At 42.8% G+C, this 20,571-nt stretch overlaps 2 protein-coding genes across 9 annotated transcripts in view; one reads left to right on the forward strand and one right to left on the reverse strand.

Annotated features, from left to right (window-relative positions):
- cerk (ceramide kinase) overlaps positions 1–11,919 on the reverse strand; it is a 35,577-nt gene extending 23,658 nt beyond the window's left edge. The window contains exons 1-3 of the mRNA XM_034526450.1: positions 11,769–11,919; positions 1,981–2,118; positions 409–531 (exon numbers count right to left, since the gene is read on the reverse strand). Of these exons, the coding sequence (XP_034382341.1) occupies positions 409–531; positions 1,981–2,118; positions 11,769–11,919 (412 nt within the window). The remainder of the gene's footprint in view (positions 1–408; positions 532–1,980; positions 2,119–11,768) is intronic.
- A 1,583-nt stretch (positions 11,920–13,502) lies between these two features.
- The window catches only part of tbc1d22a (TBC1 domain family, member 22a), a 98,454-nt gene continuing 91,385 nt past the window's right edge, over positions 13,503–20,571 (forward strand). For 3 of the 8 annotated variants that reach the window (XM_034525954.1, XM_034525957.1, XM_034525956.1), the window contains exons 1-5: positions 13,503–13,729; positions 14,214–14,270; positions 16,226–16,409; positions 17,180–17,435; positions 20,276–20,458. In XM_034525954.1, coding sequence (XP_034381845.1) covers positions 13,668–13,729; positions 14,214–14,270; positions 16,226–16,409; positions 17,180–17,435; positions 20,276–20,458 — 742 coding nt within the window. In that variant the 5' untranslated portion in view covers positions 13,503–13,667. The other 5 variants (XM_034525955.1, XM_034525963.1, XM_034525958.1 and 2 more) reach the window with 3 other exon arrangements.

A 20,571-nucleotide genomic window follows, 5' to 3' on the forward strand; every position in this document is an offset into this window, starting at 1 on the left:
ATGTGATACACATGGCTTACGGAACGACAACGTTTCTTAGTTTCAGGTGATTATCCACTAATAAAAACATAGTTATGAATATATATATATATATATATATATATATATATATATATATATATATATATATATATATATATATATATATAATATTTCTGCCAATACATTTTCTCACCAAACCTATATGTAAGTGAGTGCTACTGAACGGTCACATTTTCCCTTTTCCCTCTGTGCGGTGCGGCTAAATGACGCGGGCGCTCCACTCTTTATTTATCCTACTGCTCACAAAGCCGGATTTTTTTTAAATACGAGGAACTTTTAAATAAAAATGATTCCGATAACGTTGAGAAGCGCTGCGTGAGTTCAAAGTGCATCGCCACTTCTGTTAAACCTTTAAACAGTACGTACTGAGCAATGCCAGTTGCTCATTGGCAACTTGGATCCACTGCTCGCAGAGTTCCTCGTTGGCACAATGGAAGGTGACATCACTACAGCACCACTGGTGCCGCCTCGTTCTTCTAACGTAGGAAACTGTGGAGGAACAAAGCAGAAGGAACAGAGTGCATTATGATTGTGTAATGGTCAAACTATTAGGTCTAGTCACAGTGCTGCAGGAATTGAACAGTCAATCCTTGTACCGCGAATGGAAAAAGAGTATCAGCAGAAAAAAAGATGCACTCACCAGATCAAGAGAATCCCTGTTATGATTAACGCCACATGTGCTCATTAAAATCTTAACTTCCCTCACGATCATACACCCATCGTAGTTTGTGACATGGAATTTGGGCAGCAGAGAAGTATAATACTTTGTCCAGTTGGTCATTTTGCATTCATTACCACCTGGCTTTACTAGGTTGCAGACATGGCCCGAGAATGAACTTCGGTTACATCCTGAAGGCCAATCGGATGTGTGCATGAGGAAGAAACGAGTGCATATGAGAATTATGTAAAGAAAAAGAAAAAAAAGGAGTTATAATATCCTGCTCTGAACATTACTGAAATATTTACGTTAAGGAGCAGAAGAAAAAGAAGAAGAAAGAAAAAAAATCATTCGCTAAGCACTTTGACAGCCGATTCACTCACTAAGCACTTCATCGTCAAATTATCACACTAAGCATTATTTGCATCAGATAGGAAAGTTAACTTTTCAGGCAAGTTCTTCAGACCAAATCACTTACAGTACCTCGTGCTGGCGGTGGGGTAAGCATAGACACGTTTCAGAGCGTGTGTAAAAAAAAAAAATCATCCTTGAATAAGTTACATAATCAGGATGGAACTGACGGGACGTGTCTTTGATGCCAAGTTTCCACAGATCGTGGGAATGCAGTCGTGTCAGACTCGACACACTCTAATGCCAGTAAAAGCTCACATTAGCGAGGTAATTTTCAACATTTGGCTGTGATAAATAATGTAAATCCGATCTTGTTTGGATATAATCTAATAGCTCAAAATTAAGCATTAGCCCATAAGTCACTGGCATGCTGCCATCTTAGACCCAGTCAGCTAAGCTGTGAGGGACTCTCTTGTTAATGCATTACTTTCAGACTGTGGAGCTGTCGACGGGCTTATTTCCAGTGTCAGATCACATGTGATTGGTGGAGCTGAACACTGGCTTTTGGCACACTTACTCAAAAAAAGTAACGGCAATGTGGCGTTGACCTGCTACAGTGAAATGAAAGTGACAGTGATCAAATACTGGCTCCGGGCAACTTTGTTGGAGGGAACAAAAGACACTCTGTATCTATTTCTCAAAGAAGCTCAGCTATTAAGTGTTGCACTTGCATTAAAGATGGAGGACTTGTGAGCTGAGATCTTTTAGCCCCCCCCCCCCCCCCCCCCGCACTGGATCTGACACAACAACCGACTCCTCCAGGGCCACAAAAGAAATGACACAACCGTTTTCTGAGTCCGAGTCGTGTACTCGCCGCGACTTTGACGTGTGAAATCAGAGGAATGTCCCTTTGAGTGGAGGCTGTATACCTGTGAATGCATGAGGATACAGCTGGGAGTGCTGCTTTGCCTTTTGCCAACTCCTCCTGGTCCCCGTGTTGTCTCGGTCATCACCTCTGGTCTTGAGGACAGCCACTATTTCACCCAGCTGAACAGCACGGCTGTGTGCTGGGGAGACATGAATACGTGCATATTTTACTCAACTGCATTACACAACAATAACCCGTGCATGGTGCTCTTTCGATAGAACTGTTAGTCTGTGTAATACACGCTCTTATGTATTTACACACATTTTGACAAAGCAATTGTGCCTGTGACTGTTAAGACACGTTGCCAAACATCATTCATCAATGATGACCATGACCATGTAATGTGAAATGGGTCCTTTATAGAGACAAACCCACACAGAAGTATCACAAAACTCTGTCGTTCCCCTCATTCATTCCAGATCATTGTTTTGGTTTTATGGGGCCAGATCTTTTACCGTTCATTGTTTCGGCTCAGTCTCGTCGAAGCCATCAGCCTCATTTCCAGATGTAGCAGGCAGCTGTTTCAGTGAGAAAAGCTCATATACAAGCCCCGCGATACGCTTCCTGCCCAGCACCAAATGGCCCACAGACAAAGTTAGCAACTTGCTGATGAAGATGAACATTTAGCCACCCAGGAGCCAGGTATTTCCCCCCGGGAGTTGGTGGAGACCAAACACAAAGCTGAAAGTCATTGTATTCATCAAATGAGTGCAAATAATGCTCTGTACCTGTTGTGTAAACAGGCAAATGTTTGCTAACAAGTAAGGAAATTAAGGTTTATGTAAGTTTCCTCTTAAAAATGAAGACAGCTTCATCCATGTCTTATGACCTTAGAATGGCTTCCCATTTATTTCACAAAGGGGTAACAGCCGTATCCCAAGAGAGCTGGTGTGTGTTTGGGAAGGAACTGCATCTTCTTGTTCTTTTCTTTCCTCCCCCACAGGGAGGGTAATTCAGTCTGCTAGTTTAAAATGATGTGGGATGAAAGACTTCGGCAGAGTTTGAATGGTTTACAGAATTAGACGAGTATGGTGTGATCTGGTACCTCCTTGGCAGTGAGGAGATGGGATGGGTCAGTTGCCTTAAAGGGCTGCCAAGTCCCATCAAAGGATTTTATGGGTATTAAATTACTGTGTTTGAAAGGCAGAGATTAGGAAAAATAAATGGAGTTACTGGGAAATGGTTTCCTTTCCATACTGGTAAGTGAGAACGAGCTGGTCTGAGTGTGAAAGAGAGTGGCCAGGGGAAATCCAGATGCAGGCGAAGAAATCATCATATAGACTGTAAAAAGGGGCAACTCAAAGCTAAGAAGGTATATATATATATATATATATATATATATATATATATATATATACATATACACACACACACACACACACACACACACACACACGTACGTATATATGAATAGATATATATATATAAAAAATGTGGAAGAATTATATATATGAATAATGTTAAAAAATGTGGACAAATTAATATATATATATACATACATATATATATATATATATATATATATATATATATATATATACATACATACATACATGTGTGTGTGTGTGTGTGTGTGTGTATATACACACACACACACAGAAATTGTGAGCATTTAAGCACAAAAGTTGGCTACCCTACCAAAGGAACAAATTCAAAATGCTTGGAAAGGGCAATATTACTAGCAATGAGTTTAACTGACCTCTTCAACCACATCACATACAGGCATTCCAGTCTCTCCGACAAATGTATTCAGCTGATATGGTGAAATGGATGGGAGGCAGGCATGACATATTATTTCTCTCCAGGGATTCTGAGGGAATAGGATTTCATTTCTTTCTCAAATAAAGATGATGCGCCATGCAGGCATGAATAACTTCATCGATATTCACACTTTGACAAATAGGAAGAGTTATGGCCATGTGTATAATAGCTTTATTTTAGGGGGTCGGGAGGGGGGGGGGGGGGGGGGGGGGGGGGGGGGGGGGGGGGGGGGGGTTCATTTCAGCCATTTGAAGAAAATGGCACCTATAGTGTTCTGCCAAAGGGATTGTTGGGGTTTGAATTAACATACACATATACACACATATACACATATATATATAATGGATTATTATCCTCCTCTGTTGCTCTCCGATGTCGTACGTGTACAGACCTTCTGAATACCTGCGCGAGAATGTGGAAAGCTTCAGAGGGAGATAGCCGAACGACTAAAATCGACTTTTACTATTTCTATTGTGCAACATGTTAATGATTTAATTAATGATTCATCACCCAGTTGTCCTGACAAAGTAGACATGGTTGTTTCGAGGAGGATGCTCTCATAGTCATACTAGCGTACGCAGATGAGCGAAAGCAGAATGTCTTTGGTGACATGTTGCCTTTTGAGTCACAAACGCCGTTGAGTGGGAAAGAACCCAAGCTTACAACAAACTGTATTAGACTTGAGAAGATGCAACAGGAAATCATGCATTTGCTGTTCGTTTCATATCTGAACACCACATTTGTGCCAAAACATTCACTGGAATACATTAGAATATCTTATCTCGTGTTTTACACATTTACATGTTTGTTATCTGAAGCTCCCTGGCTTATGGTGAATTTCGTGAGAATGAAAAATGCATGAAATCTTTTCTCTGTGTTCGCCTGGTGAGCAAATCAACTTCTGTCAAAGACAGAAAGCCAACATTAATCAGCGCGTTAGTGCAGGCGACGGTTCTCTCCCTCACTAGTCAGGACGCTCTCCTGAACGACGACGGTCAAATGGACCCCGGACACGAGCACAAGGCCAACCAGGGAACCGTGTTCGGGAAGGAACTGGAGACACTCCCACATTCCAGCACGGCTCCAATAACCCTGACTAACGCGCACACGCTCAGTTACACAATAATCCCAACACCACACACACAGGGCTAGCAGAGCCGGGGATCGAACCGCCGATCCTCTGTAAAGTTGTCTCATTTCACAGAGATTTACTTGCTTCCACACACACACACACACACACACACACACACACACACACACACACACACACACACGCACACACACACGCACACACAGTCTCTAAGCTACATGCTAAGCCCTCAGCCACACAATGCAGATCCCTCTCTGCTCTGCCTTGACATGCTTTTTTTCTTCTTTGTGCCTATTCATACCACAGGGCTCAGTGTGTTAGCCGAAGGGGTCTGCTACCTGCAACAACAACAACAACAACAACAACAACAACAGTCAGCTTTTCAGGGACTCAGGGTTGATTTCTCTAACGTCTGGAACTTGCTCTGCACCTGGAAGAAAACATTCAGATGTGTGTTTTGTTGCTGCAAAGCTAAAAGCGGATACCTATGAACAAATGTTGCAACCGAGCTGGTGCTTGAATGCTGCTTCAGCTTACTCCGGTTACTCAAAAATAAAAGTCCTGGATGCAACAATGAGGCCCAAAGAAGACGAGAACTTTACTTTTTCAAGAAACAAAACCACACGAAATCATGTCGCGAGCAGGACAATGTAGATATAGAGCTTAAAATTATATACAGCCATTAATAATGTCATTGAAACAATATTCAGGGCACAAGTGATTCAATTAGTGTGGCCTGGAGCGTGACGCTTTGTGTCACTGTTACCGACTGGCGAATCCCGCCATAGACCACAGTACGCGCTCGAGGCTGCCAGGAGATATTGATATCTGTCACGAATTCCCCGTCTTATTAGTTGTTTTCATTCTGTTTGCTGGTTTAATTAACTCTCCTGTCATTTCAGACCCGGCCATTCACGCCTGATCATCCTTCCTTACTTCACCTGGTTCTCACGCCCATCTCACCTGCAGCCCATCCCTTCATTAGTCTGTATTTAGGTCCACTCACTTGCACTTGTCCTCTGCCAGATTGTCTTGTGTTTTTCATGCCAAGTTCTCGAGCGTTACTTTAGTCTGTATTCCTGATCTGCCTGTTTTGACCCTGCCTGTACCCAGTAAAAGCAACCATCTTTGTTACCCCTGTCTCAGAGTCATGCTTTTGGGTTCCAGTCTGTTGCACCATTACAATATCAATCTTTTTACATAAAGCATATAGAGTTTTAACTATGTGGGTCATGAACAAAATCACTTCATCACCTGACTATTGTTTATAAAGTCAGAGGCTGTACATCATTTATAAGATTAATGGATATGATTCCAACTGTTGTGATATCTAAACTGAAGTGTGGTCAAAATAGAGAAGTTACTACTGCTTAGGACCAATAATTATTACATTAATATCGGTGATTTTAACTTGAGGATTTAAGCTGATTACCTGCAGATAATAACAGCAGGACAAATACATCACTTTAAAATGAATATTTCAACATTTTGGGAAATGCACTTATTTGCTTTCTTGCAGAGAGATAAAACCTAATATTGTTAATTTGTTAAATGTGTAGCTTATAGCTTAGCTTCGCATAAAGAATAAAGAAAGACAGCCATGCCCTTTTCCAAAACAACAAAAATCCACTCACCGGGCCAATACATGGTCCCACACTGAAAGTATTTACATTTTACACAGACTAAACTGCAAATTGAAGTGTTATTTTAATGAGCTTTAGAAGTGCCGGTAGGTTTTGGACAGAACCAGGTCTGCCGTTTCCCTGTTTCCACAAATCAAATAATTGTATTTCCCAAAATGTCAACAACAACAACAGCAACCTCAAACGACTTGTGAAGTTTCCCCTTCAGGCTTCAGGTTCCCCACATGACAGGTTTGGGTTGACTGCCATGGAAATAAGGCCGAGTTCAAAGAGGACAATCGCATGTGAGAGGAACCCTGGCATGAGCAACTACCAATGTGCAAGACAGGAAATGGACCTCAGATTCTGGCAATGGCAGCGTGTTGCTTTGCCCAAAGTGTGAATGTAATCCCCAAACTCTGGCATTGTTGGTGCCTTTTTTTTCTACCGAGCCGGAAACATCCAAGTCCTCAGGGCACCGGGTGCTACTGGTTTCCACTCTAACCACATGAGATGGATCAACACCTGCACTGTGGTATTCTGTGAAAAGGGCCAGGACCGGTTTGCAGATTTGTAGACGATCTGTGAATTTGGGAATTTCACGTGATTGTATGCATCAGTGACTCTTTGAAATGAGGCTCATCACAGGTTGCACATGTTACCAGTTCAAGCCAGGATTTGTAAGCAGGCAGCCATTTCCATTGAGGTGATACAGAGAAGGCATAGAGTTTAAAATCAGGGAAGGGGCCCTTTGACTACCTGGAGGGCTAAAACTCCAGCAGTAGTAAACGAGGATTGAGAGCCACTGGTCTAGGGAACAATTGTATCCTATAACCGATGGCCGATGGGACAAAGAGGATCGTTCAGTTAATGTAGAGGAGCTTAGGGGTCCATTAAATGCAGCTTTGATCGTGGCGATTCCATCGATATAACCTTCGCCCTTTAGAAACGCTGATACCACTGGGCCTTTGTGGGTTCAAGCGGGAATCATCTGTGGCGGCGGGTTCGTATCTTTCTCCCGTGACAACTGACCTCAACTCGCTTGAATTTCGGACTAAATTGGCACAAACAGAGACGACTTTCTACTTTCATGGTGGATCAACAAGCACCTGTGCCTGCTGTGGTACATCTGTGGATACATAACGAGGATCATGATGCTCATGCTGCTAAAAATGGGCGGTGTCCAACTGAAGAGGTCGGTCTCCTGCACAGTGACTCACATTAACACGTCGTCAGCGAACGCCTCGTCACGCGCGTTGAAGTGTCCACAGACATTCTCTCATCGGGCCGAAATTAGGAAGTGTGTGTGATTTGCTTGGGGGATGATGTTACAGGATTTGATCTCAACGTGATATATAACTGATGCATTCATGCATGTGCGAGAACAAGAGATTTTATATGATATCCGAGACAGCACCGAGCCTGGCCTCACCTTCTTTTTGTCCTCCGACAACAACAAGCTGTCATCATATTCATATTCTGCTGTTGTTCTCTGCACCCCTCCCTTTACACAGTGGATCAGTGTGTAATCCCTTTATTGTTGCTGAGGTTTTGGCACTGACAATGTGCCAGCGCAAGCTTAAGGAAATGCTCCCATTTGTAGGTGTACCCATACTATTTATGTATTTCTATGTCATCCCTGTTTTGCCCGTACATATTGCATTTCCAAGTGGCATGCAACGCGGGTGCAAGAGAGGTGCAAGAAACAGATGTCACCGAGGGAGCGAGACCGATAATGCTGATGTTGTCGGGTGGTGCCAACCTAGTATTTAAGCATTCTCCTGGCGCCGTGCTGGATATTAGCTGCAGATGCATGCAAGTGCCATTAATGCAGTAGAAACAGTAATACGGTTTACCCAATCTCCAGCTGTTGTTTTCAGGCACTGCTCACTGTGCGTCTCTCCCTCCCGCTGCTGCCGTCTCACAACGTACAGACAGGGCTGTGCATTGAGCGTCCACTTTAGATTACAAAGCGCAGCGCTGCCTGGGTACACATGGCAGTGAGCTGTCAAACAAGACATGTGGATTCCTCCCAGGTACAGTGTGTTTTTTAAAGTCAAGGCTTAGGCAAACAGATGGGGAAGAAAGCACGGTAAAAGATGGAAGGCATAACGGGAGAAGAGCCAAAAGGGGTGCGGTGGTACTGCTAGATCGCGGCATGGGCCAAAAGTACTGCACACGGCATTGTTCTCAATAGAAAATGCTAACCTTATTTTCATGAGCTGTTGTTTGGATTTTACAGCCACACCAGCAGCAGGGCTCATGGGATGGCAATGCCGGTCCGTTTGTCCACCACTTACATATCTGATATGCATTATTAGCAAACATTCCATAAAATGCACTACAGACGTTCATGTTCCCCAGAGGATGACGACTAATGGCGTTGGTGAAGCCCGGACTTCACCGCAAGGTTGATGTTTTTGTTCTTTAGCCAAATGCCTAAAAGGAGCTGTTGAATTGGATTTCAATGCAATTCGGTACAGACAGTGGATGAAGCCTAATGATTATGTTGCTCTTCTGGCGGTCCACTTATCCAGTGAAATATGTTTTACATCAACTGGATGGATTGGCCCAACATTTTGGACACACATCCGCACTCAAAATAGCAAGTGCAAACTTATAGACGTACACAAAATAAGACCCGGCGCTTCTAGCATGGCTCGAGCCTTCTTCTTTTTCCTTTTTCTTTCAAAACTTCTGAGACTTACTGTAGTTCTACGAGTGACTGACGCGCTTCTTCACTTGTTACATGCGGATTTTGGATGTGGGAGGAAATTCTGTGACGCCGATACTCTATTTCAGCCTGCTTTCCAACACTTCCCGTATTGCTTTAAGTGAATCCCAGACTGTAACACTTTGATATATAACCCCCCCTCCCCCTCTCTCCCCCGGCCAAAAGAATTATCCAGGCTTAGAAGGCCTGAGGAAGTACTACTCGCAAAGCATAGTGATTTGGGGGAAATGGAGATGCTCTCCAAAGCGTATACACCATGATCTCCAAGATGGGAACATGCATTGTATTAGAGGAGCGACCGAGGGATTTACTCGAGGTTCGGTGATTGGATTCGGTTTGTGTGTCTGCGAGACTGCATCTGTGTGCGGACAAAAACACTCCTGGCCGGGATACCGTTGTCTTGTCCTCTGCTCAGCACATCCCACTGACTGGCGCTCATGATTTGACCGAATCCACCTGAATGTCCAGAGGGAACACATCCACTAATGTTGTCTGCATCAGGACCAGAGTGCTCATATCACTTACTCTTGGCATTCGTGGCACTTGTGTGTCAGTTTGATGTGAGTGTGTGTGTGGGGGGGGGGGGGGGATAGACATTTTGGGAAGAAAAAGGGGAAAAGATACGAGCCAAAGAAGACCTGTCAAATCTGAGTCACGCTGCATGAATTTCTGCTATCAGCTGGGATTAACTTTTTTTGCCGTCTCAGTGCGGCGGTTGATTCACAGATTTCCCTTGACTTCTAAATGTTATTTGATAGGAAGTGTTAAATCTGTGCCGACTAAATATGTCACCTTCTATCTGTTGCATTTCCCGCTAACATCCCCGCTTGTTTTGTTTGCCCTTTTTATCCCATTTTCGATAAACTAAATTGGAAAATGATGTTGCACGTGACAAAGAAAAAATAATCCACCCTATTCCTGATTTACTCATTTGTTTGCATTATTTCGGCTGTCGTCGGGCTCACACCTCTTGTGCCGGCGAGAGGGTGGCGTCTTGAAACCAACAACCCTCGTAAACTCCAGAGCTAATTATCTCAAGGACATTTCACCAGTCGGTCTTAGACAGCTGCAAATGTAGGTCAAACACAGAGCGACAACTGTACAGAGAGGGACGCGCGGCCCCCATGATGCAACTCAACAACATGTAAAATACGTGGAGCATTTCTTTCTTCCGGTCGGTCAACACCTCCACCACCCCCGTCTTTACCATGGCCACTAATTAACTAGACCGCATTGACTTCTAAGGATAGCCACACTCCACTCAAAGGGCACATGTCTACAAAGATAAACATGATCAGCCACTGTAGTCGGTTTAAGCAGTTACAGTCATTGTTTTCCTCATAAAGAGCGTGGCTCTGTGGTGTTTGACGTTGGACTTACTGGATATTTATTGCCAGCTAAGTGTCCTGGCTTGATTCCCTAACTCCGGGGTACACAGAGCTCTGCTCTTGTCGCAGCGATCACATTTTTGGTGAAGCCGTGTTGAACATTGACTCAATAAATGGAAGTCTTTATGGCAGGTTATTATAGGGCGCTTGATACCACTTTGAGGAAGGTCAATGGCCAGGTTTAAACTGAAGTGTGCAGTGCCAGCTGTAATAACTCCACTCGATATGGTACAGTAATTGCAGACCAGGGAACTCATCTAGATGAACAAACATTAGCCTCAGGAGGTTATGAGGACGTCTGGATTAAGTGAAAGTTGTCCAATGCAAAAGATGAGAAGTCGTCCATAACTATTACATCTATTGTGGGTAAGTGTAAACATTAAAGCTGGGGTAAGTCATTTTTTGTAGTGTATTTGTTGACATTTTCTTTTACATCCATTTGTTATTTTTGTATCTGTGGCTTTGCAGCAAATCTACGGCCAACCGGTGGAATTTTAGATTCTGCCTTTTTTCTTGTCCCACTCCCTCCCCCCAAAAAAGTTCTGGCCAAGATGAAAACAAGATTATTTTGGCTTGGCCCTTAAAAAAAACCTTTAAAGCCAGCCGAGGCAGAAAGGACCCTTTCCTGAATGAGAGCGCGAGAACAAACCCTGTTCACCGGGACAAACCTCTTCTAGGGCTTGCTGGTAAGAAACAAGAGCCTCTTAATTATCTCTGAAAAAGCCCCATGTGTGTGATCTGATCTTGTTAGGGTACAGACTCCAAATACAGTCGCACATGACCCGGCTGCTGCTCCCTCAACAAGTGCATGATCCCAAAAAGGAGACTGCTACAGACTTTCTTTTTCTCTCTCTTTTTTATGCAATTATGGATGCAATTATTTCTTGGAGGGATATATCGGCTTACTTTAAAAAACATAAAAACATTTTTTTTAAAGAACAACATTCGTTACTACTTTTCATGTTTTTGACTTTTTTGTTGTGTTTATTTTGTTTAAATATTTATTTTTCTCATGTCATTTCCACTTTTTGTTTAAATAATTGTTTTTTTCTTATGTCATTTCCACATTTTGTTTCAATGTTTATTTTATTTTTTTGTTTATTTTAATGATTACTTTGGGCTGTTTGGCAGACACTTCTTAGGCCTTAACCAACAGGTGGAGCAAACTCCTTCCCTTCTACGTGTTGGACTTACCTGCTGCAGCACTGTTGCTGATGATTCCGGAGCTGCGTGTTCTGCTCCTCTCAGTTTCCTTCCACGCTAAGACACTGCGGCTTAGGGCAACTTCTACCTGTCTGTGCTTAAGAAAAAGCTTCGAAGACAGTAGTCGGGCTCGTACTTCCATGATGTCGCTCGGACGCGCCGTTAGTGAGTTGCTGCAGCCCGCATGACGAGGCGCTGCGCGGCGTCTGAAGTGTGTGTTGAGTCAGTGTCGTTGGCCCGTGCGGCTGCCAGGAGAAGACACCAAGATCGTGTACGAGAGAGAGAGGATTCACTCGACCGTGGAAAAGGAAACTGGCCTACTTTCCAGACGCTACACTTAATTATGTTATTATTGGAAATAACATAAGAAATGACATCACCTGCCGGAAATGTTTTTATTTTAACAATTTGTTTGACAGTACATGCCAAGGAAACAATTCATCCAGTATATTATACTTATACTTATATCCAACAAAATCCAACAAATAATGCATTTTCATTGAGTCTTTAAGTATGTTTGATATGTTTCATTAAACCCATGAATTCACAGATATGTAAGAGTTGATTCATTGATCAGCAGTGACCAATACAATAGCCTATTTGACTTTCCAACACATTGTTGGTCAAATATATGAATGCCTAATGATATGTGTGTGTGTGTGTGTGTGTGTGTGTGTGTGCGTGTGTTTGTGTGTGCGTGTGTTTTTGTTTGCTTTGGACTGTAACTAGGGCCCGCCGTAACCACTGTTTATAACTACAAATCTATCAAGTGTAGTTTTTTTCTTCTAAAAATCAATGATAAATAACTACTAACCACTGTCCGCCACTGTTTATAACTAAACATCCATCAAATTTAGTTTTTTTCTTTTCTTCTAAACATAAATGAGAAATAACTAAATCTTAAGATGTTTTATCCGAAAATGTGTGCAGAGGTATGACAACTTTGACCACTTTTCTACCAACACCGACACCCGTAACATCACGCACGACGTACCGCGAAATAGTGACGGAGTGAGAGCTCTCGCCTTCCATCCTGTCTGCTTCAACCCAGTGGAACAACCACTGCTTCAGCCGTCCAGTTCATGACTCAGAGCAGTGAGGTTCCTCCATATACTGTCGCAGACAGAGAACTTAATAATTACTGTGACCTCACACAACCTTCAGAGAGGGATGAGGCAAACACCAGCATTAACATAAAAATGATGACTAAAACTGTGCTTATGTGGGTTTGACCTCCACAACATGCTGCTGCGTTGAGAGTGAGGCAAAGTAATACAAAGGGGAATATGAGGAGGTGTTGTCTGGGTAAATCTTTTACTTTTAATATTTGTACAATATTTGTGCTCAAACATAAGGCTCATGTAAATCCCAATAAATGTGACCTTGTAATAACTCTGCCCCGACATGATGAGTGGCAGTGCATGCTGCTGATATGACTTATAATACACTTTAGTGATAATTAACACTGGTGCAAAATAAAGAGCCTCAATGAACTACAAATCCATCTGCTTTGTACTATAAACTGCTGTGGAAATCATAACGTTAAATAAAATGGTAAGCATCCCAGTTTCTGGTCCTGATGCTGATAGTCGCTCTTTTGATTGACACACTGTTTGTAGTTTCTTTCAACAAACGCAAAGACAGATCGTGACGTCGGCAGCCTGCCGTGCCATCGAACAGCTGATCTCACTTGTGATTGGCTCACATCAAGGAAGTGTCGGTCCGGCCAATGACAGCAGCGTTTGCTTGCCGATTAGGCAGTATCAACATGGCAGCTCTCTGAGTTTTGGAGGAGGGTACATGGTGTAAATAAACACACATTTCACGTTTTACCGATAACGACAGCGTTTGCGTGTTCGTGTTTAGGACTGGTTGGACCACAGAAGGAAAATGTCGAATGACGGAAACAAGAAACAGTTCTGGAAAAGAAACGCAGCGAAGGTTCCTGGCAGGTGAGTGACGTGTTCCCTCCTGCTAGGCTAGCTTAGTGTAGCTAACCTCACTCAACTGACGCCGCACTGTTGAGCTTCAAACGGAACTTCGACTTTCACTCGCGGTCCTCCGATATTGCGTAACGTTTCCGAGTTTCACCCCTTGTGACGTGCCTTTATCTGTGGTGAACTATTCTCTGTCACAGGTGACGGCTTTCTGCTTTGAGTTTAGAGCTACGGTGCTAACAGCGGCTAACAGTTAAGCGAATGTACCCACACCGCAGTCAGAGTTGTCACTTATTATACTTTAACCGCTTTTTAATACGAAGTGGCCGTAGTTTTACAGCAACAAGTCGTTTCCATCACACTTAGCCCCCGAATTGGAGTATTTTCTGGCATTGTTATGGGTAATAAGAAGCTAACATGGCTAGCTTGACTGCCAGTTCTGAATTAAGCTAGCTAGCTTAGCTCATTCATTTACATTCTCTCTTCTTCACTTCCTCAGCATTCAGCATGTGTACGGCGCACAACATCCACCTTTTGACCCGCTGCTCCATGCTAAGTAAGTTAAAATAACGTCGTCAATGTAGGTTTAATGCACTATGATGTTATTGGAGTAGTTTGGTGTTCGATTGGACTTTTGCTTTCCGCCGGTGTTTAAGTTTATTTTTGCTGATGCTAACCGTTTGCCCCAGTTGCTAACCGACATAATCCTCGAGCTGAAGTTGGCGTCCTCTCCTCTGCGTTTGCTCAAAGTTTTTCAAAAGCTGAAATTATGTATTTATTCTGCGTGAAACAGTGGAGGAATATACCTTCCCTGATCATGGAAGATTCGTTTTATGTTAGCTGTGTGTTATGTTAGGTTAAAGGGTTGTCTTTCTCTTTCCTTAAGAGACATACATCCTTCCTTGCTTGCTGATCAGCAGAATATACTTTATGGATGATTACACAGTACTTTTATTGAACCGTTTGTCCCCATGGTAAATATCAGAGGACATCAGCATAAGCCAGGACTTCACCTACCGGTTTGAGTTTTTAAAGTTCCTTTCAATTCACCTTTATCAGTAGAGGATAAGTATTTGGCAGGAAAGAACAACACAAGTCAAATCTTGAAGGGTGGCTACCGATCCACTCAGAAGACAGAAAGCTTCTGCTATGGATTGATACTGTAAAACATCCCCAGGAATGTGCAAGTATTTAGTTCTTCCAATTGACAGTCACCAGCTGTGACATCATGGACTGGGACGTGGCCATAATTGCAACATGCTTACATGTGTTAAACTGCATACATTGGGTCTTGCAGTATAATTCTGATAACCTTTTGTTTGCACTGTATGGCCTGTGCGGTTCTGCAGAGTCCTACCAGACAATCTAGTTGTTCGATGGCTAGTTTGAAAGCTTAAAGTACAAAAGACATGCTTCCTGTTAGTTTTATTTTAACCTTTTTGAAAGTTTGTAATCATGTCCAGTACAAACTGGTTGTTACATGAATTGAAGATCTACCAATTTAAAAATGAAGTTAAAGTATCAGTATTTCAGGTGTACACAGGTCTTGAGTGTGTGAACATATGAGAATGAATGCATTTTTTATTTAATTAATTAATTAATGAAAAGAAAAGGCCTGGACCTTACAGTAAATGTTTTCTGTACAGCTCAAAAAAAAGAAAAACGGTAAAATCTTGAAACGTTATGTGTGTACAAAACTTTTTTTAATTTAACCATTATTTAGTACTGCATAGGAAATATTTTGGACTGTCTATCTCATTTTACACACACACACACACACCCCACACAAAGACAAAGAATTATTATTATTTCGTAAAATACCCTTTATTTCTTTTGATTGGCGTTTAATCATGTACATGAATTCAATTTTCTTGTTTTTTTTGTCCGCGTATAGTTTCAGACTCTCTCTTTTCTTCTAAGTTATGATGAAAGTAAGCTAATATGGACCAGTCTCTCCCTTTTTTTATTATGGTAATCCTTGTCTTTAAAAGACATCAGAGCACCTCCTCTCCTCCCACCTTCCTTTTATCGCATGATAAGGAAAGGTTGAATTTAATTGAATTCTCTTTTTCTGTTGCATTTCTAGTTCTGGCTGAATTCAATGAAGTCCTTGCACCACAAAGACAGCAACTCAGTTTCTTTTGAACGTGACCAAGATTCAGTCTTGTTAGGTCTTAATATCTGCTCTTGAGTGTTGTGTTTAAGATTAAAGGTATTTTGTTTAGAGGTGTGACTCACTTCATTGCGTGTTTTCTGTGTTAGTGGTAATTCTTTCAACAGCCGACATGTCGGTGCGTAAAATGTTGATATTTTGTAGACTTTGATTCACAGGCAAATGTTGATTTCATTTATTAGTTATTGAGCGCCTCTCTTTTTTTTTTTTTTTTTTTTTTAAAGGGCTAGTTCAACTTTATTTCTACACCCACCTGTCTGTTTCAGAATTAATCACTTCTCATCTCCCCCCTCTTATCCTCACTCCTCTTCTCTATTTTTCCTCTCTCTGTCCTCCAGCCTAATTAAAGCAGGCAACAAGCCTCCTCCGGCCATGCCAGGCAAGCCCAAGAAGGCTACCACCTTCCAGGAGTTCGAGAGCATTACAAGTGATGCTTGGGACGTTGGGGATGATGATGACGAGTTGCTGGCCATGGCCGCACAAAACCTTAACATTGAGGTTGTCATGGAGACAGCCAATAAGGTGAACAACCGGAACAAGTGTTTTTTTATACCTAAGTGTATTTCATAAAAGGCAGACTTGGTCTCAGGCTTGATTACCCACCCACTATATAACAACATAGTTCATGTTTGAGTTTTGGCTTTCCATTAGAAAGCATTTCCATGAATGTTAGCACCCTCTAAACAGCGGCCTGTTTAACTACATTGTCCATTTTACATAAAACGCATGCTTCGAAATGTTATCCTGACTGAATATTCTTAATATATTCATAAACATTTGCTAATATATATATATTTTTGTGAAAATGTCAGTTATGTTTTTTTGAGGGATTGAAATGACATTTATGTGACTAAAGTTTGTGCTTAACCTTTAAGATTGGTGTTTAGCAAAGGATGTTTGGGGGAGTCATCACTAATGTGCTTTCTGCATGAATGTTGAATCGCAGAGGAAATTGCACATTGTTTAATCTTTCTCTTAGATAATAGAGTGCTGCAGGGATGCCATCTTGTTGTAGGCCAACCCTAGAAGTTAACATTACACTGGTTCAGTTGTCAAAAAGCTAATGTGATTTTTTTTTTTTTATTGAATTATTGCTAATAATAAGCTCTGTAAAACAATCATTTATGATACAGCACTCTATTAATTAATACCCATCTCAATATGCTAACTTAGTTTACAAAATACCTTTGTAATATGCTATATGTTACGGTAGGTTCATGGAGTTGTCTCTCGTCCGCAAAACCTGAAGCTCACCAGTGCCACACCTCGTTTTTCTTTTGTGAACCGAACAGGTCATCGAGAATCACAGCAAGCAGCAGGAGAGACAGAGGCAGGACGACACGACAGAGCTGGAACAGAGAGAAGAGGACACACAGGAGGAGGTGGTGGCAGAGGACGAGGAGGAGGACAATGAAGAAGACGAGGAGGACAGGGAGGGGGAAGGAGATGTGACCAGCCCAGAGGTCTCGTTTGCCTCCCAGAGCAGCCCTTACACTGATGGCCGCCTTGTAAAGTCCCACAGCGAAGCTCCAATTGGGTCACCTAAAGGTTAGTGAGCACCATTGCTCAGTGTCCAAAAAAGTTTTCTGGCTCATGTCACCGGCATACTAGAAGCTAGACTGCTTTAACTTTTAAGTGCACATGCGTTAGGAATATTGAATATTGTGACTATGTGCTGTATATAAATATTATTATCGGGATTTCAATGGGAAAAAGTCAAATTAGATCTTTAGCTAATACTATTTATAATAATAGTGTAGCAGGGTGGAGAGAGTGTCTGTAACCATAAGTGATTACATATAGACATATAATGATTGAAAAGGGGCTGGACGCAATTTTATCCTATTTGTATTATTAGCATTTTATCAATATTTCATTTTTAAGTATCACAGTTATCAGCAATACCGGTATATTGCAACACCCCTATGCTGTGGTGAAAAGCTATTCATTGTAATCCCTGAGACGTCTCTTTCTGCCCCTTCCTCTTTTACCTTCCTTTGCTCTTATATATATATATAGATACATCTATAAAGATGGAAGTAGAAAGAGACACTTTCCCTCCAACTCCTCATTGTCAGTTTGGGTCCGTTTCCCCTGTAGTACACAGCAACTGTCATGTGTCATGGCTCCTGTTGGACCCGCGTCACTGTTCAAGACGTCCTCCAAAAGTATTTGGTTCCTTAAAACTGGGGCACAGCCACGTCGTAGAGTGACACCGCACCATCCCCTCCCTTGTAATGGGAAAGGAAAGACGAAATGGTTGTACTGCTGCCTCCTAGATTATAACACGGTGAACGTCTCGCTGACTATTGTGCTGTCCGCCCGTCTGCCTGGCTGCCTGCCTGCCATCCTGCCTGTTGCTGTGTTCCCGGTGCAGATAACATAAGGAGCCCGTTGCCTTCAGGCAATTCCTCTTATCTCCTCGGAGAAGACGACGCACGGGCTCGCATGCGCTCCACGTCTACACGGCGAGACAAGATACTCCGAGCATGTAGCAAAACAGGGGAGCTTGTATAGAAACCCTAATGCATGCACACTCAATTTTACGTGGCAGGTGGGTAAACAACTTGATATGCACAGTTCCAGTGAGGCTGACTGCTGGTTTGCTGCGTCTCATTTCTTTGTAGATTTGATTTAGCTCTTTCTCTTCTCTCATTGTGTGTGAGATGACAGCAAGGAATAGCGTGAACACGCTTGCTCCCTTCTAATTAGATGGTGGCACACAGCATAGCTTTCATTAGTGAGACCCAGACTCCCTCCGGATACTTCAGCTCAGCACTGACCATCCCAGTGCCCTGCCGCATTAGAGAGCAAGTGACACACAAACACACAGCTGGTGGTCACTTGGCTCTGTGAAGCTGCTGGAGAAGTGCCCTCTGTTTGTGTACTTTGATGTAGGCCTTTATCCTTTCTTACCGTCATAACGATTCAGTAAATTGTGACTGATAAGTGAACATTACTAACTTCCTCTTCCTTGGCTTTGTCTTTTACGGCCCCTTTTTAAAAGTTCAGTTGTGAAAAGGGCTTACTGTTAAAATGGCACAAAAAGTTCCACCACTAAGAAGCCTTCGCTGGCTTTGATAATCTTCTTTAATGTTTGTAAGTACAAATAAAACAGCCTAGAACAGATTTGTAGCTTTTTTTTTTTTAATTTGTCCTTGTAAAAACTGAAAAGTGTTTTTAAAACCGGCAGCATTCCAGTTTTCTTAATTGCTACGCAGTGTTTGTGTAGCTCAATGCGCAGCATGTGTAGCGGCTATATCGCTGATTAATGTTGGCAGTGCTGTTCACAGGGATCTTTATGAACTTTTGCCTCGTGTCTAATGTGACAGAAGGAAGTCCCGACCTCGCCAGCTTGTTCATAACTCGTCTGTGTGTTGCCAATGTGTCGTTCCGTCTTATTTAAGCACATCTGGGGGAACATTTGGCATTCAGCAGACTGAATTATTCCGTTTGTCTACCCGTCATAAAGCCCTTCCTCGAGGCTTGTTGCAAAACAAGCTAGTAACTGACTGCATTCATCGCCACCTGAAAAGGATCCATATCAAAACTCTAAAGAACAGTGGTGACACTTGTTTCCAAATTTAGGGTTAATTTACTGTTTCATGATGTCATTTGTTTTTGCCAAATTCCTACTTGAGTACTTAGCTTAATACAGATTTCAATTTGAGCTAAAAACAAACAAACGGCTCCTTTTAACCGGAGAATGCAGTTCTTCAACTTTAACTTTGCTAACTAGCAAACTAGTCCGTACGCTGACATTGAAAGTCGCTGCGCACATCAGTAGCTGTGCTGCGTCTAATCACTGCAAGTCGCCAGAGTGTCACCTTCCCGCCGCTGAAATGGAAGCCTGATGCAGGTTGTGAACATTTCTCCCCCCACAGGAAGAGGCTAATCAACGTTTTTTACACAGCAATACAAAAAAAACGACCTCCAAACGGAATCAAGGGACTGCTCTGTTCAGAAGAAGCTGGACTCAATAATGTCGGGCCTTCGGTGTCGAGTGCCCCGAGTGAAGTTTACTAATTCAAATGTTCAGCCGGTGGAACGTCACGGGTCTCGGGATGGCTGTGTCCGTTTGCTCAGCCGGTCGATCCACCACTCCGGTCCAGGCTGAAATGTCTCAACAATTATTTGATGGGTTGCCATGAAATGTTGTACACACATTTGTGTGTGTGTGTGTCTGAAATGTGTGATTTGGTACAATAATTAGAAACTACTAAATGTATTGGGACAGAATGCATTTGTTGGAGTCTGAAGTATACTATTGGCCGTCAACATGGCTGCAAGAACCTGTGCCGCACGATCTGAAAGCCCACCATTTGTTGTGTTGAGTGCGTATTTATGTAACCCTCCGCCCCGCCTCAACCTGTTCATCCTCCCAACAGATGCAGCGGGTGAGCACGCAGGCCTCCACAGACAACGGTCTCTGCCCCACAGGCCGCCCGTCATCCCGCTAGTGGCTCGCATGGCCGACCAGAACACGTCTGGCACCCCGGCCATGACCGAGAGGGAAGCATCCCGTCTGGACAAGTTCAAACAGTTGTTGGCAGGCCCCAACACAGATCTGGGTAAGAGGCGCTCGTCCCAAGATCCACGCTCATCTGTCTCTGCGTTGCACTGTGCGCTCTTGCATAATCCACTCGTCTTAAGGGTTGCCCTGTCTCGCCTTTTCTGTTTCTCA

The sequence above is a fragment of the Cyclopterus lumpus genome, chromosome 23 (assembly GCF_009769545.1).
Source record: "Cyclopterus lumpus isolate fCycLum1 chromosome 23, fCycLum1.pri, whole genome shotgun sequence".
Taxonomy (NCBI): Eukaryota; Metazoa; Chordata; class Actinopteri; order Perciformes; family Cyclopteridae; genus Cyclopterus; species Cyclopterus lumpus.